The sequence below is a fragment of the Amphichorda felina genome (genome assembly GCF_050947745.1).
Source record: "Amphichorda felina strain 45539 chromosome Unknown scaffold_1, whole genome shotgun sequence".
Lineage (NCBI taxonomy): Eukaryota > Fungi > Ascomycota > Sordariomycetes > Hypocreales > Bionectriaceae > Amphichorda > Amphichorda felina.
Window position 1 is genome coordinate 2523079 of NW_028145049.1, and position 17326 is coordinate 2540404.

General features: G+C 57.7%; 3 protein-coding genes across 3 annotated transcripts; 2 read left to right on the forward strand and 1 right to left on the reverse strand.

Annotated features, from left to right (window-relative positions):
• Positions 1-1348: 1348 nt before the first annotated feature.
• CLA4 (serine/threonine protein kinase CLA4) lies at positions 1349-3965 on the forward strand (the record flags this gene model as incomplete). Its single annotated transcript, XM_083190319.1, has 3 exons — positions 1349-3337; positions 3395-3494; positions 3556-3965. The coding sequence occupies 3 exons, from the start codon at positions 1349-1351 to the stop codon at positions 3963-3965; spliced, it is 2499 nt and encodes an 832-aa protein (XP_083054178.1).
• A 3168-nt stretch (positions 3966-7133) lies between these two features.
• ACO1O0_000824 (uncharacterized protein) lies at positions 7134-10269 on the forward strand (the record flags this gene model as incomplete). The annotated part of the gene is made up of 2 exons (XM_083190320.1): positions 7134-10047; positions 10220-10269. 2 exons carry the CDS (start codon positions 7134-7136, stop codon positions 10267-10269), a joined length of 2964 nt encoding a protein of 987 aa, XP_083054179.1.
• Positions 10270-12103: 1834 nt separating this feature from the next.
• ACO1O0_000825 (uncharacterized protein) lies at positions 12104-16462 on the reverse strand (the record flags this gene model as incomplete). Its single annotated transcript, XM_083190321.1, has 5 exons — positions 12104-12424; positions 12480-12693; positions 12755-13536; positions 13913-13997; positions 14292-16462. 5 exons carry the CDS (start codon positions 16460-16462, stop codon positions 12104-12106), a joined length of 3573 nt encoding a protein of 1190 aa, XP_083054180.1.
• Between the last annotated feature and the right edge of the window lie 864 nt (positions 16463-17326).

The following is a 17326-nucleotide window of genomic DNA, read 5'->3' on the forward strand; positions in this document are numbered from 1 at the left end:
GGGCATCAGGGGGGGCCAAGGGGCCAGTTACCGGTACTTGTATTCATACAGTGCGCTTCTTCTCTGCCTGTTGTATCTCATGCGCAATGACAAAGAATATGGTGACTCTTCACACTGTACTCGCACATGGCAGCTACCGCCCGTTTCAACTAACGGAGAAGCAACGGCCTGGGTGACCGCTGTTGCCAACCAGCCAACAAGTTAGCCAACCTCCTTCCCCACACCCCACTGAGCAACAAGGACGGTCAGGGAGCAAGGGCGTTTGGCTGGGCAGGTGCCTGACCTGACTTCGGGGTTAAGCTGCCAACTTCTCTCCTCTCCTCTCACGTATCCTGTCACCGCCTCTGCTCTTCCAATTCGGCCTATTCCCCTTGATCGTTCTACGTTTTGCTTGTTAGGCAGCCTCGATTCTCCAGCCCTCCCTCTAGCCAGCCCCTGCGTGCGTGATCTGTACCCGTGCGAGTCGACCACTTCGGCCGCCAACCGTTCGCGCCCCTCAACGGCTGAGCCCCCTCATCCCTTTTCGCGTACCAGCATCTCGATCGACCACTACTACCTACCATAACAACCCTCCCCTCACCGGCCTCGGCGAAGCTGGGCACGACCACTTCGGGACTCTCATGCCCTGCCGATCTAGCCATTGAGGAGGCGATTGTCCTCGCCGTGCCGCCATCGCTGTTGTTGTCCGTGCTGCCTTATCGTGATCCCGTCGCCCGCGACTCACCTCGCGCTCGCTATCGGCCAAACGGGAATCCCTCGACGCCTTTGATATTGCCCACTTGCGCATTCTTTATCTAGCGATTGCCCTCAGATTTCTTCCTCTCAAGCGCTCACGCCACGCCTGGTCGCACGTTCATATCTTTAAAGATACCCTCGGCGCATTTTTCGGTCCAAAATGTCTCAAAATAAGTGAGTCGCTCCCTTTCTTGGCCCTCAGTGAGCCCAGAATAAGCTTCATTTTGCCGTCAAGAACGTCATGGGCGGGTACGTTGTGGGCTAGGCTTTCTTCCGTCCTTGAGTCGTCATTTCTTGGACTCAGGAAGCTGGGGTTTGCAAACGTCAAGAGACTGCAACTCGGTACAAGGCCAGCTGCTTTGGGGGACAGGGTCGAAACGCCTGGCCGGAAACCCACCGTCGCCGCTTAGCACCGTTATTGCATGATGACATCTGGCTTTTCAAGAACGGGCCTTCTGGTCTAAATGTATTTTTAGGCTGTGAATACTAACATCGGGGCAGTATGTATTCCTCGGGCCAGTTCATGAACCCTGGCCCGGCTCCGAAGCCCCCATCAGACCGACCACGACTAAACCTCACACCCAGTGCCAATCTCCCTGGAAGTATGGCCAGTATGGCCATTTCTCCTATTCGCAGTACAGCCACCTCCACATATACCGGCTCTACCGTATCGCTACCAATCGCTCGCCAACAGTCTAACAACGCTGATGGCATGGGGGGCGTCGCGATAAAAAAGGAAGCCTGGGCTTCTGTCAAGGAGAGCAAGAACTTCATCCAGCCTTGGAAGCAAAAGTACCTAGTACTCCGAAAGGAGTCTTTGGATTTCCACAAGACGGAAGGTGGCAAGATCTCCTACACGCTCTTCTTGAAGGACGTGGTCAATGTTGGCAGAGTCGAGTCTGCAGGCACCATTTTTGAAATCAAGCGCAAGCCAGACGGCGCATCTAACAGCCCTGGCGATGATGATGGCCACACAAAGACCCTCCACATCAAGGTGAAGGGTGATGATGAACTGTACGAGTGGATTGACTTCATCTACGGCGCCTGCCCTGGCATGGGTGGCGTGAGCAACCCTACCAACTTCTCCCATGCCGTCCACGTCGGTTTCGATGCTTCATCCGGCGAGTTTACCGGATTGCCGCCCGAGTGGTCACGCCTACTCAACTCCTCAGCCATCACTAAGGAGGACTACGAACGCAATCCCCAGGCTGTGTTCGAGGTGCTGGACTTTTACACTGACCTTGCAAAGAGGGCAGACAACCCCAACCAGTACTCCAGCTTGACACCAACACCGCCAGCCAGCGCTCAGGGAAACAAGCAACTTGGTTATGGAGGGAACTCCGTGGCGCCACCGCGTCCTCCGCCTCCCGGGGGTGCACAGCGTAACCCGAGTGGCTCGCAATCCAGTGGTAGCTCCCAGCGACGTCCCGATCCGCAGCAGCAGCAGCAACAGCAACAGCAGCAACTGCAACTGCAACAACAGCAACAACAGCAACAACAGCGCCAGCAGATGCAGGCCATGTCACCCAACTATGTGTCTCAGGATGCGCTGAGAGAGGAGCAACGCAAGAAGCAGCTAGAGATGCAGAGGCAAAGGGAGGCAGAGGACCGCGAGCGCCGGGAGCTTGAGGCATATAATGCATCTCTCCCCAAGACAAAGGTTCCCCTAGCCAAGCAGGAGGTTGGCGGGTACGGGGGTGGCGGGGGTGGCGGGGGCAGTCCTTCGCAAGGCGATCGGTTCAATCCTACAAGGGCACCACCTCCGGCACCCAAGTCGTCAGGCCAGCAACCTGGCTCTCTCCGTGCTCAACGACCAGCGCCGCCTCCGCCATCATCTTCCAATGGTGGTCAACGCCCACCCATGCAATCGAGCTCGTCTTCCCGAGACCAGGTTCCCCGACTGCAGCGCCACGACACACCTCCACAGTCTTCGTCTAGCTCCTCTCGCCACCAGAACGGACACCAAGCACCCCACTATAAGCCGTCTCAGCCTCACCCACAGGCACAAGCCTCTCAGAGGGTACCGGGTGCTGCCCCTAAACCGCTTAATGTGGCACCTAAGCCAAGCCAGGGCCAGCACAAAGACCATGCCGCAGATGGTGTCAAGGCTGCTGAGGCTGCGCTGACAGCGAAGCCGGCAGCCAGTGAGCGCAAGCAGGATGTTCGCATGTCGACAATGTCCGAGAGCGAGGTCATGGCTAAGCTGAAGGAGGCGGTGTCGAAGGATGACCCCAACCTGTCATACTCCAAGCAGAAAAAGATTGGACAGGGCGCCTCTGGTTCCGTCTACGTTGCCAAGATCAAGGAGACTGCACAGGGTATGGCCCGAGAAATTCTCCGCCAGCAAGGCCCCAGGGCCCAGGTCGCCATCAAGCAAATGGACCTTGCCCACCAGCCTCGCAAGGAGCTGATTGTGAACGAGATCATGGTCATGAAGGACAGCCGACACAGGAACATTGTCAACTACCTTGATGCCTTCTTGCGTAACAATAACTCGGAGCTTTGGCTTGTCCTGGAATACATGGAGGGCGGTGCTTTGACAGACGTTATTGATAATAACCCGTCCATTTCCGAGGAGCAAATCTCCACCATCTGCCACGAGGTAAGTCCCTAACTGAGCTTGACTGCCGGATAACGGGAGCGCTAACGGGTGAATCAGACATGCTCAGGCCTGCAGCACCTTCACTCCCAAAGCATTATTCACCGAGATATCAAGAGTGATAACGTCCTGCTAGACGCCCGAGGGAACGTCAAAATCAGTAAGTCATCTTGGGCCCCTCATAGTGCCCCTCAATAATACAGATGGCTAACCAAGCGCAGCTGATTTTGGCTTCTGCGCCAAGCTCACCGAGACGAAATCCAAGCGAGCGACCATGGTTGGCACACCGTACTGGATGGCACCCGAGGTGGTGAAGCAAAAGGAGTACGGCCCCAAGGTTGATATTTGGTCGCTGGGCATCATGGCCATCGAAATGATCGAGTCGGAACCTCCGTACCTCAACGAAGAGCCCCTCAAGGCTCTGTATCTGATTGCCACCAACGGAACACCTCGGCTCAAGAAGCCGGAAAAGCTCAGCAAGGAACTCAAGGCTTTCCTATCCGTCTGCCTATGCGTAGACATCAAGAGCCGCGCTTCGGCTGATGAGTTGCTTGCTCACGACTTTTTGAAACACGGATGCCCGCTGGCGAGCCTTGCGGAGCTGCTTGCCTTCAAGAAGCACGCCAAGTAAAGCCATACACAACCGAGATGCGCCATCAGGTGCATATAGATGAGTGAAATGAGGGAGAGAGAAGCACAGACAGGCATGTGTTTTTTCTCTGAAAGATGGAACCTGATTTTGCAGTCGGGCACGATGCACGCCATATACTCCTTCGAATGATATTTTGGCGTTTGGGTTGGACTTGGGCGATTCTTGCAATCCTTTGCCATGGAAGCATTGCCTGCGTACTTCGAAGCATACATGCAGGCGGGCCGTGGAAGAAGACGAAGTAAACAAGTAGGACCTACAGCTGGGCCCTACCTAAGCAAACGCCGCGTGGTTAGCTTGTGATGGATCTACTATATTAGAGTTGGTTGCTTGCATATGAAAAGGTCATGTGTTGTGGATGCCGAAGGTCAATATTAGAGTGAGAGAGGGGGATAATCAAGACAACGTTTTCTATCACTACGCATGTCCTCGTGGCTAAAAACGTACACCTTGCTGAAAGAAGGGTGCCGCCCGTTCAAGCAAACTTACCTAAAAAGCAGTACTCAGCCCGCCGAGGTGAATATGGGGGGCTTGTATTCCGTACGGAGTGAGTGCTCGTGATGGGCAAGTATTATTAGTACTAGTAATACGGATAGTACGCGTAGGATGGCGGGGTGGGAAACAAGAAACGCAGGTACACCGGACCAAAGTGTTTCAGGATGCGCATCAGGGGATTTCTGTGACAGACAGAGCAGAGGAGCTCCCCTTGGTCAGCCGCCGATACCCGCCGTTGATTGGCAATGTCCGGCCACATGAGGCGCGGTAGTATCCGTAATATGGGATTGAGAGTGACGAGTGATTGTGAATTTGTGACGAGGTGTCTGGGGGACGTATCATCGCATCACTGCTGGACTCGGAGAGGGAAGGAGCCCTGTGTGAGGGTTTCAGGGAGATGGCAGGCACAACCAAACGGCTCCAAACCTGCTGGAATCCACATCCCTATTCGTACACAGCCTCTTGGTCAGCGTCTCAACGTCAATCAAACCCACCTTTTCCCCAAGCCTCGCTAGCCTCCTTTGTTCTCATCGCCCGTACTCCGTATTACGTGCGAATGTGCTACATACTTACCTGCTACTAGCAGTATGTAGTAGTATAGTAATTTGTAACTTTGTACGGATAGGTACCTACTAGTAGTACCTAGGTAGCCACGGACGACGTCTCCGCCCTTCCTCGGGAAGGGCTTGCGGAGGGACGAGTCTTTGGCTTCGGGCGTCAATAATGGTTCTCTGGCATCGGCTTCCTCATGACCTGAGTGTCGAATACCTATGTATGGGTACGGATATTGATCAGTGAAATGCTGGGCTGGCAGTTGGGGTGGGCTCTGCTTGGGCAGCCGCCTTCCGGCCCATGAGCTTTGAGCATTGTACAATTCTCGCCCATTCTGTTTCACAGCCACGGCGAAGCAGGGCCATCAATTCTTCATCTTGATACCTAATATCAAGTGTTGGAGGATGTCTCGAGGGCGTGCTAAGCGCCTGTCTGCCAATTGTTTTACCTTATGCTAGCAGTAGATGCCTAAGAATTAGCAGCGTTGAGGGCCGTCTTCTTCCCCTGAGGAGAACCAGGCTTGGCTCTGGAGCTCCACAGGCCACTTGCACCCGATCGCACTGAAGCCATTGAGCTGACCCGTCGCACCACCAGGCTCCCTAACAGGAAGTACCCCGAACATGGCGGGTTTTCGTTGCTTTTAGAAGTAGACCATGTTAGCACCCCTGACCTCCTAGCGCAGTCCACCCGCCCTGCATCACACCAGGACAGCCGGTTTCCAGGTACCTACCCAAGGTAGGTAGGGTAAGTAGGTAGGTAGGTTGTGAGAGAGAGAGCTGGCCTCCTGTCCATCCAACAAGTGGACACCACCTGTGGACACACTGACTGAAGGCACTATTGCTGCCATCGCCATCTCCCGCGACCTCTCCCATTCGTCCTCGTACACGATTTCTGGACTGCCCTCCATCTCCTCCTCTCTCCTTCTCCAGGCCCGCCAATCCTCTGCTCCACCCCCATGAGGCCTGTATGTTGATGAGCATCTTTACTTTTGTTTGTGCCTCTTCTTCCTCTTCGTTCTTTTCCTCTTGTCCTTCTCTTCCTGCGGCTCGGCTCGGCTCCGACGACGACGACGACAGGCGTGACGCTGGCTCCCACCAAAAGCTGGAGACGACCGACTATCTAGCGCAGCCGCGCCATCCGCCACTCCATTGCTCTCCTGTTCCTCAGGTCAGAGTCAGCTTCGGGTCAACCTTGCAGCGTCAACGAACACGATACCTGACTTCCTAGTCATCCTCTGTCATCGCTAGAGGAAGAAGGCCTCCGACACTCCGGCCGAGACGCTGCTGCTATCGAAGCCTCCACAGCTGTGCACGACGTGCGGCCTTTGAGGGAAAGCAAGGCATCTCTGTGTCAAACCCAATCTACGGGACTACGACACAGCCCACAATCATCAGCTCACGTGTGCGCTGCGGCACCCTCCGTCGCACTTCTGCGCAACGGCTACTCCCGCTCGAACGCGCGACGCCTCTCCGTCCCACTGGCTGTATCCGTAGCTGGTCGCCTCTCCCCCCCCCCCACCTCGACGGCCATCCCCAGAAACACCCTGATCGATATAACTAAAATTTTTGCTACTCTACCGATCGAGACGCACCCGGCTGCGGTCTCATAGGAGGATCGGCTCGCTAATTGATAATGTCGACTTCACGATCTGGAGAGTTTGGGCTTGGCTACCCGCACCCCCCGAGCCAGCCACGCTCAACATCTCCGTCCGCCAACAACTCCCCCATCGAACCACCAACCACCGCCAATAACAGGCCTCCTTTTGGCCTCGTGGGAGGGCTGTCTACTTCCAGCATGATGGGGGGCAATCCACGATCGGGAGCAGGCTCCCCGTCCCATGACCTGGCTGGCTCCAGCAGGCTCTACTCCAAGAGGTACGCTCTGTTGCCGCAGTGATGCGTTAAACTTTAGCCACAAAGCTGACCACAAAGGGTGCAATGTAGGGCACGGGAAATCCAGGCTCAAGAAGGCGTTCCAGGGCTGCCCTTAAATCTCTGGGGTGGCCCTCCCACCAGCGGAAACTCAACTCCCCTGCGTGAAAACATTCCGGAATCTCCCACCGACGGGTTTCCCGACTTTGGCCATCTTCCCACTCTTGAGACTATGACCCAACCTCGACGAGCTCGCGCCGGCACCGTCCCTTCCCGATTCTCCCCTGGAGGCGCTGGTGCTGGCCATTTGGCAGTTCCTGGCGTTGGGCACAACTCGGCCCGCAACACTCCATCCCAGAGCCCATTTAATAAGACACCGTCCCCGGGACTAGAGGCAGTCGACAGTACGCCCGGCGGCTCGGCTCTCCTATCAAGACTGCGTGCCGGCTCTATGCCCCAGCGCAGTCAGCTTCCCCCTCTGCCTGCCTCCAACTCGCCTTTTGGCCCTTCCATCTTTAGCAGCTGGAACCCCACAAGCGTCGGTCGCGAACGAGGCTCAACTCTTGCTAGCATCGCTAGCGTCCCATCCAACGGTCCCAGCTCGCCATCCCAGTCTCAGTTCTCCAGGGAAGGCGGCAACGAGTCGGATGTCCATATGCGGACGCTCGACTATCTTGGGCTAGCAGAAACACCACAGCCAGCAAGAGCCCAGATGGCGACACCCTACTTGCCCAGCATGAATTTCCACAAGCAGCCCAGCCGTATACGGTCGTATTCCGTCAACAACAAGGATGTCCATGCGGATGAGTATCCTGAAGACGAGTATGATCATGATGGCCTTGCCATTGACAACTTCGCGGCGCTTCATGATCAGATCCATGATCAGATCTTAAAGACAAAGGCTGCAATCCACCACCACAACCTGGCTGTCCAAGCATTTACGACCCAGGCCTCTTCAACCCGGCGCCGCGCCCGGACTGCGGGCGTCCTGGACGCTCCGCACACTCATCTGATGAGCTCCTACTTTTCCAACAGCATCCCCGGTGTCCAGAGCTCTATGGGAATGCAAGATATGCATATGGTGGATGAGAAGTTTGAGGATCTCTCCCAATCGGTCGCCAGCATGAATCTTGGCCGGTCCAACAGCCGTAACGCTGGGCTATTGAGCGTCGAGGACCCGGCCCTTGAGGGCCCTACCAGTGCCCTGTGGTTGGGCAACATTCCCACGTCGACGACCACCACGACCCTGACCGAGATGTTCAAGTCACATGGAAAGATCCTGTCGGCTCGCGTCCTCACCCACAAGAACTGCGGCTTCGTCAACTTTGAGAGAGTCGAGAGCGCCATCTCTGCCAAGGCAGGCATGAACGGAAAAGAGCTCTTCCCTGGCGCAAGCCCCATTCGGATCAACTTTGCGAAACCCCCATCGCCAGGCACCACCCCGGGCCACGACGGGGCATACCCATCTCCCAGTCCCGATCCCTTCGCAAAGGGCCAGGATACCACCCAGACTGCCTCCGCGGCTGTACCAGTCGGAGACTCCAATGTCACCTCGGCTGCCCACAACCCCAACCATCCCAGCAACCCCAACGTGGTCCCTACTGCTCCCCCGCTCCAAGAAATTGCGGGAGCCGTGATGGAGATGGTGCAGCACTTTGGGGCGACTGACCAAGATCGGTCCCGGATTTCACACATGCTCCAGAACGCCTTGGCTTATACTGGCCACATCAGCGAGGTCCCTCCTATCCGGGAGGCGTCACATGCTCGTGTTTACGACGCGCCTAAGCTCCGGGAACTTCGCAAGCGAATTGAGAACCAGGCCTTGTCGGTCACCGACATTGAAGATGCTGCCCTTGACATGCTCCCGGAGATTGCAGAGCTTTCGTCGGACTACCTTGGCAATACAGTTGTTCAGAAGCTGTTTGAACACTGCTCGGATCCCGTCCGGGAGTCTATGCTCGCTAAGATTGCGCCGCACCTGGCTGAGATCGGCTGCCACAAGAACGGCACCTGGGCTGCTCAGAAGATCATTGATGTTTGCTCGACTGACGCGCAAATGTCGATGATCGTAGAGCACATGCGCCCTTACGCCGCCGCGCTCTTCCTCGACCAGTTCGGCAACTATGTCGTCCAAGGATGCCTCAAGTATGGGGTCCCTTATACCGACTTCATATTCGAGACCTTGCTGAGCCGCATAGACGAGCTGTCCAAGGGCCGCTTTAGCGCCCGTGCCATGCGAACCTGCCTGGAAAGCCACCGCACCAGCCCGGAGCAGCAGAAGATGCTGGCAGCTCTGATTGCCATCCACGGCGCTTATCTTGCCACGGATCAGAATGGCGCGGTTCTCCTGACTTGGTATCTCGACACCTGCCAATATGAACGTCGCCGATCCGTCCTCGCTCGGCGCCTGGTTCCATACCTGGTGCACCTTTGCACCCACAAAGTGGCGTACCTCACCGTCCTAAAACTCGTCAACCAAAAGCACGATCCCGAATCCAGGGAGATCATGATGGACGCACTCTTCTTTGGCCCCAACGATATGGTCCTCGAGGGCATTGTGAGGGACACCAGCGGTTGCGGCCCGACGTTAATCTTCAAGGTCCTGACTACGCCTTTCCTTGACTCGACCCTCAAGACCCGAGCTGAGGAGACCACCCGAAACATGCTTCTCAAGACCGACGCAAACCCTTCCATGCCGGGGATGAAACGCCTCATGGAGGAAGTCGGCCTTCCCACTAGGGGTGGTGGTCACGGGAGGGAGACTGGCGGCCAATCTGAGCCCCGGCAGCGGCCCAACCCTCGTCACACAAGCACGAACGGCCAGCAGGGCCAGCATGGCTCCTCCGGCAAGCAGTTCTACAACCAGGCAAATCAGAAGACTGGCTACGACATGGGCTATGGCCAGCAGAGGAATGGGGCGACTGATTCCAGCATGTCGGCCTTCCCGGCGTTCAACCAGGGGGCTATGGCATACAACGCCTCTAACGGGGGAATGCAACCGACGAGCATGCAGCAGCAGCCGCCGTTTACCCAAAGCATGTTGGGTCGCGGTACCCAGCCGGGCAGCTACAACTTCCCTACGATCCAGGGAGGTTACGGCGCCTATGGCAACGCCGGATCGTCAGTCGACCAGTTCCGCCAGATAGGTATGCCCAATGGGAGCCCCATCCAGCCGCCTGCAGCCCAGTTGCAGCCGATCCCCGGCGCACAGAATTTCACTTCCTTCCCCCCGCCCCCCGGGTTTGGCATGCCCATAGGAGGAGCCGGTGCAGGGGGATATGCATTCAACAGCCACATGAGTGGCATGCTGCCTCCCAGTTACGGACATCCAGGCCAAGGTAGCCGCCGCAATCATGTACGCGACTTGACCGCCCTCCCTATGCAGGGTACGAACACTATCGCTAACATGGGTCAGAAATAAATCGACTAGCGTGTGGTGGCTCGAGTTCTCAGTGGCATTAGATGACGCCCTTGGTGTCTGCTGCGTTTGCGTCTATTTCTACATATATCTTTTGTCTGTATATGTATCCAGTCAGCCTGAGATTCCATTCGCAGCCCCAGATCCGACGTGCCCTTGTCCCTGGCATGGGAGAAGGATTTGCTTAGGGGGTACGACATCTACAACGATACAATCTGTCTTTTTTTGGCAACCCTCTTTCGGCCATATACCACATCTCGAACACCCATAAAACCGCGGCCTTGGTCATCTTTGGTCCATATCCACCACATACTTGGCAGGCTTACACATGGACGAGCTGATTCAATCCAAGAGGTGACATTGCGCTTCAAGGTTTTGTTCCTAGCTCTCCACCTAGCCATTATGAATGTCACGATTTTCGACTTTTCTGGGGTAATGGCAAAACACTGCTTGCTTGTTTCCCCCCCTTTTTTTCGGCAATGACTTCTGCGAGGTCATTTACTGCCCGGAGTTTTGAGTCTCTTTGTTTTGTCTTTGCGCTGTCGCCCTCTTTCTGTCCATGTAGAAAGAGATGACAACCGACTGGCTAGCTACGGGTTCACCGACTTCATGATTTGACAGATTCGATGGCCTCATGTCATGGCATAGATGACAATCACGTGGAGAGGACTTGCTGGAGAGTGAACGAAGGAGGAGAAAGGGGAAAGCAGACTGTGGGGTGCCGTGGAGGATCCGGGGGTTCTAGCTCCCCCCATGTCCGGAGGAGGATTGTACAGTACGGTTATTAAAAGTGTTTGTTTCTTCTTCTCGCGCGCTTCCAGGCTCGGTGTACGTGGTCATGGTGCATCCGTCGTAGGTAGCCATCGTGACTATATCTCCACCAGGCCGCTTAATGTTTAGATACAACCACTCCAAGTAATACATTACATGACAAGCATCACCCAGGTGTCATCAAGCCCTACGGGCAGAGAATTGGACAGATTCATGCACGGCCGTCTCTTTGTTGCGTGTGATATCTCAACTCCTACGATGCCCCCCAAAAGTAGGATACTTCATCGAGTGTCTTTTGTCTGTTTTCCTCCCCCTCCCCCCAATTCACCAAGGGGTTAACCACCTATGGTACAACCAAAGCCGTTGCACTGCCGCATCTCTCTCTCTCTCTCTCCCCTTCTCCACGTCCGGATGTTCCTAGATGAATGAAAGGGAAAAAAGAAAAGCAAGTGAGCCCACGCGCCCTCCGTTTGCCAAAGATGCCTAGTCCTCATTTCCCCTGATTCCCATGATAAACCTTGAACAAAAACAAACAAAAAAAGAAGAAGAAAAGCCATTCTCGCTATTGGGACAACCCTCTGGAGGGTGGCCATTAAGACGTAAGACCGGAGGGAGGGGGTTTGGTTTTCGCAGGAGATGTGATTAGAAGTATGATAGGCGGTTTTGTTTGTTCTTTGCCGCCGTCGTAAGTGGGATGTGCACACGGAAGCGGGACTGCCCCTGTAGTGCTCTATAAGGTCTCGATGCCGTTCGAAAGAGAGACGGCACTCAAACTCCATCCAACGCCCAATGTTTCGCATCAACAAATACAAGAGGAAAAAAGAGACGGCCAACGAATGCCCAGTGTCGGAAAACGCGAGGTGCTCCGGCGGCGGCAGCGGTTGGCAGATAGGTGTGAAGGACGAAGGCGGTATTCGCCAACATTCATTGGGTGGGCGTCAGCTATGATCTATGGATGGCGCAGTATGTCGACGCAACGAGTTTCCTCGGTTGGTAACAAGTTCGAGGCAGTCCTAGTAATCAAACTCCATCGCTCCCTCGTGGTCGATGGTCGACGGTGGTGTCGGCTCCGTGACCAGGGGCTCTGAATCCATCTTGTCGACAGAACCCTTAGAATCGGCAATGGTAGATGGTGGTCCTTGACGCCCGAGGGTGGGTGGCAGCTCAAGCAGAGCTTCGTCGCCCAGGGCGCCCCGGATCCTGCCGCTCATCGTCTCCAGCTGGGCAAGGAGGGCACGCAGGCTGACCTTGTCCTGGTCGGCCAAGTGATCCCGGGCAATATTATCCGCATCGCCCTGGGCAATGAGCGAGATGACATTGGGATCAGCAGAGGCCTTGATGGAGTTAGCTGGGATCGAGTAGAGAGTGGACAGCGTCGAGGTCACTTACCAGGAGTGCGGAGGTGAGCTGCTCCAGGCCATCGGTGGGGGCCGTTCTGAGGCTTGTCAAGATCAAGGAGGCCTGCATCTCCTCCACGTTGCGATCGTTGACGGTGGCAGCAGGTGTTGGCTTGGCCATGTCCTCGACCGGAGGGGTGAGGTACGGCTCGACACTCCTCGGCTCATCTCGAGGCGGAGCAAATCCAGCACCGTGGGTGCGCAGTCTGCAGGTCTTGGTCAGCACGTCACGCCCAAAGTGGTCAGGGATTAGCGCTCATAGCATACTGCTCGATGAAGTCTAGGCGCACGCCCTTAGCAGGCACCTTGTATGTTCGTCCAAACGAGGCAATATCGCGCCAGCCCGACTTGTCGTCGTCGTCGGTCTCCGAGCTCCAGTCAATCTCGATGTGGCCATTGTTCCTCAGACCACGGCTGATGGCCGGTGTGATGGCAGGGGCATTCCTAAGCTTGCGGTAGCGATGTGCTGGTGCGAGCGGAGGCGCCTCCTGCAACAACTCGTCGGCATGTGCTGGGCACTTCCAGTTCTTGAGAACAGGGGGCACAGCGAGCGGCGGGTCAAGGCAGTCAATGTGCCAGTGGAGAGGACAGGCGCTGCACGAGATGATGGGACGGATATCGGTCGCGGCCTTGAGGCAGTCGTGGCAGAGAACTGCCTCGCCGTCTTCGCGCTGTTTGAAGAAGTCCGGCGACTCCTCGTAGCCGTTCCTCTTCCTGGTCGTGACCTTTGCGGCGCTGACCTCCTCGTAGTCCCCGTCAGCACCAGCTCTGACACCCTCGAAGCGGTTCTGGACCCTCTTAGGCAGGCTGAAGGCGCGGGGGATGGTCTTCTCGAGCAGGTTCAGAGGGCCTCCAAAGACACCCCTGTGCACGGGGACACGCGAGGGATAGCGCCTGACGAGACACTCGTTGCAGTACCACTCGTCGGGCAGATTCTCCGACTGGACCATATCGACACATTCAAAATGGAAGGACCTAGGGCAGCCATCGCAGCAGACGACGTCGCCAGCGTTGCCGCATGCTGAGCAGTACTCGTCATTGTCGGCAATCTGAAGATGGCAGTCAGCTTTTCTGTTCTATTATATTGCAGCGGTCCCCGGCTCCGCCACGGCCAAGAGCCAAGGGGGGTGCGAGCAGATGGCAGGCATGTGGCACATAAATTGTGTGGTTGGGGATCCTGGTCAGGCTTGGTGCGCCAATTTCATCACGGGGCGAAACAATCTTCGTGTGTGCGCACGCGTGTGTGTGCGTGTGTGTGTGTGTGTGGGAGAGAGAGATCAGACACCAGTGCCAACAAATGCCCTCATGCACGCGCGATTCATCCGCCCGTCCCCCCGTCCATCAAAGCATCAAAAGCATCGAGGCATCAAAGCCCGACGGCGGCCGAAATCGAGGGAAGACAATCCTGAGACACTCTGCACGTACCTGATCCTTTGCAGCGGCTGACGACTGGGCCTCGCTTACTGACCGGGGAACTCCGGCAGCTGTGCCACCCTTCTTCTTGACTGGTCTGCGAGAGAAGAAAAACGTGTTAGCAATGCTTTTAAGCAGGTCTAGGGGGGAGAGAGATGATGATGGGCGGCCGCGATGGTCTCGATGGCCCCGTCGCTTTGGTGAAGAGTCTGGGTAGGGTTGAAGGCTCTGAGTGAGGCGCGTCTCGGGGGACACATCTTCATCATCATCATCATCATCACCACCACCATCGTGATCGCCTCCTCACCCAATGCCCATCTCACATGCCACATTACCCCGTGAACCCCAGGCTGCAAATAGAGGTGGAGAGGGGCCAAAAGAAAAAACTTACGATGACTTGACCCGAAGACCCGTCTTCTGCTTCTTGGCAGGCCTCAGGCTCGTCGTAGGCGTCGCAGCCCGTGAACCGATGACGGAGCTGCCATCGCCGAGGACAGAGAACAGCCCCGGCGACTCGAACCTGTCGCTGTCGTCGGGGAATCTCTTGTTGGCGGATCGCGTGGCCCGCGCGCTGGGCGGGGGCACACCGGCAGACTGGCGCGTCTTCCTCGTGGTCCTCACAGGCGTCGCCTCGCCGCCCTCGTCGCCGTAGCGGATTGAGCTCTCAGTAGCCGTGTAGCCGTTGGTGACGCGCTGGGCCTGCCTCCTTTTCTCCCAGGCGTCGCCGAGGCCGTCGAGGCCGTTGTCAGGGCCAGGCATGGGCGCCTTGGGGCGACCCTTGGCAGCCGAGGCGGCCAACTTGTCCCGGATGGAGATTTGCTCGGCGGCGGGTACGGCGAGCCTTCCTGGCATGGTAGCATCGTCACCGGCAGCTGAGGCGGTGTTGTTGGGCTGTGTGGGCGACCCAAGGGGAAGAAGGGTGGTGGGAGAGTTTGATCCAGATGGGTTGGATGCGTTGGATGCGTTGGACACGGCCTGCTGCTGTTGCTGCTTGGTTGAGGCAAGTGATTTGCGGCGGGTGGTGATTGGCCGAGGGGCAGATTGTGACGGGGACTGGGGCCCAGTCAAGCCAGTCGTGGTGGCTCCCGCCCTCGTCGAGGCCCTCCCTGTTGCTGCTCTGCCCGTTGCCCTCGCCCTGGCCTTGGCCTTGGCTGCCCCTCGCAGTGATGGGCTCGCCAGGTTCTCGTTGCCTGCGCCTGTCCCCAGGTCGCTTCCCTCGGGCAGCTCGGGCGAGTCTGGTGATGAAAGCTCCGACGACAGCGACGAGTCGCTCGCTCCTGACGCACGCCGCCTTCGCTTCCGTGTCGACGGAGTCCTGACACTACTGCCAGCTCCTGCTTCTGCCATCTTCCGCGGGGTCTTCTCGCTGTTGCGATGCGAGAGCTTGAGCTTCTTGATCGCGCGTCTCTCGCCGTCGTCCTTGCCGTCGTCCCTGCTGTCGTCCCTTGTGTCGTCCCCGCCGCCGTGCCCGTTCCGATGGTGAATGATGAGCCTGGCGTAGGGTGCCGGTTTGGGCTTGTGAGGAGTGACGCGGCCGTCGTCCGAGGGGGGCACGAAGTAGTCCCGCCCCTGATTGTCCCGCTTGCCCTCGCGCTTCTTCTTCTCCAGCTGCCTGGAAAACTCCTCCAGCGTCCGTGCATCGGCAGTCTGACTGAAAACCTCCTCAATCATGGACACAAAGGCGGCATCGCCGGCCTTCTCGTCGTAGAGCGTCCTGAGGGCGTATGCCGTGGGGTAGCGGTAGTGATGCAGCGCCTCGTCCACGGCCGCCTCGATGACCTTTTCCGCAAAGTCCGGTCCATGGCTCTCGGGCGGCGGTGGGGTCGTCGAGCGGTGCTTGACGGGTGACGTTTTTACCGACGCCATGGAGCCTCGTCGAGCACTGGATGGTGGCCTCCCTCGCTTGGGCAGAGACGGCCTGCCCATAGGCTTGCGACGCGCGGCAGCAGACTTCCTGGGGTCGTAGTCCTCGTCGTCGTCGCCGTCGTTGGCTTCCTGGGCGGTGGTGTCGCGTGTGGCCAGAGACCTCCGGGTGGTGAGGCGTAGGGAGGAAGTGTTGTGAGGTGCAGGAGCAGGCTGAGAGGTGAGTGGCGGTTCCGGGGTGGAAGTTGTGGCAGCTGAATCAAGACGGGGCCCCCCAGCCCCTGTCGCACTCGGGCTCCTCGGGGCCGGCGGCGAGTCTCGTGCAGTGCTCGCAGCGTTGGCAGCGTTGGCAGCATTCGCCGCACCTTTGAGTGACTGCCTCAGGATGATCCTACGCACAGTCAACGTGCCATTTTCCTGCCCCTGCCCCGTCTTCTTGGGCTTGGGCATGGTCCCCAGCGGTGCCATGTTCTCCAGCACGCCGTAGCGCATCAGGCCGGCCTCCTCGTAGCTCGTCTTGTTCTGCACCGACGGCTCCAGCCACTTCTCCATGAGGGTCCGCGATCCCTCGTTGGCCGACCTCCTGGATGGCTCCAGGGGCCCGCTCCCGTCCGCACTCCCGCTCCGCCCATTCTGTTGCGGCTGCTGCGCTGGGCTCGAGTAGCGCGACCGCGTGGCCCTGGTGTTGGACGAGATCATGGTCGTCGCTGCCTCGTGGTGCCGCGTGGGTGGGTGCCTTGGGGATGTGATGGCTCGCCCGCCCCCCCGTGCTGGCTGGTGGTCCTGTCTCTCCCCCTTGCCGACCGGGCAGCAGCAGCAGCAGCAGCAGCAGCAGCAGGAGTACCTCTTCAGGTCTAGCGAAACGCGATGTCAGCGGCCGGACACGTACCCGGGGGCAAAGCACGACGCATCACTCACATGTATCTTGGGCTGCAGCATGAATCTCTGCAGCCAGATCGCGTCCTGGGGTGGCGTTGACGCGGTTTATTCGTGGGCGAGGAGAAGGGGGAAGAGGGTTTGGTCGTGGGCTCTGGCCCTGCGGGAGCGGCAGGATTTACAAGTAGGCCGCTGGAGCCTGTTGGGTGCTTTTCCGGCAGGGGGCGGAAGTGTGCTGCGCTCGTACCATTGCGCCCAGCAACACCGCTACTGCTAGCCCAGCCCAGGGCTGTCCAGGGCTGCCCTGGGAGGGATTTTACAGCGCCCAGCGTGCTACGAGTCCTCTGCAAATACTACTGGCATGCACCGTTGCTTACAGCGGGCTCATCGCCCAAACCCGGACACCACCCGCGCCAGAAGCACCTCCTTGCTCACCGACAACCCACCTAACGTAAACCTCGCCCCCTTCTTCTGCTCGATTCCGCTGCACCGACTCTGTCCCTCGACAGCATTGGTCTCACCGGTCGACCCGGACGCCCGATAGGGCCAGCCTGCTGCTTGTCTCTTCTCTCCGCTTCTGCCTCCTCCAGCCGACTAGCCCTCACCGTTCCCGTCAACCCCCAACGTTAAACTAACTTTTATCCCACCGGGGCCCCCTGATCCACCCCATCCATTCCGAACCACCCC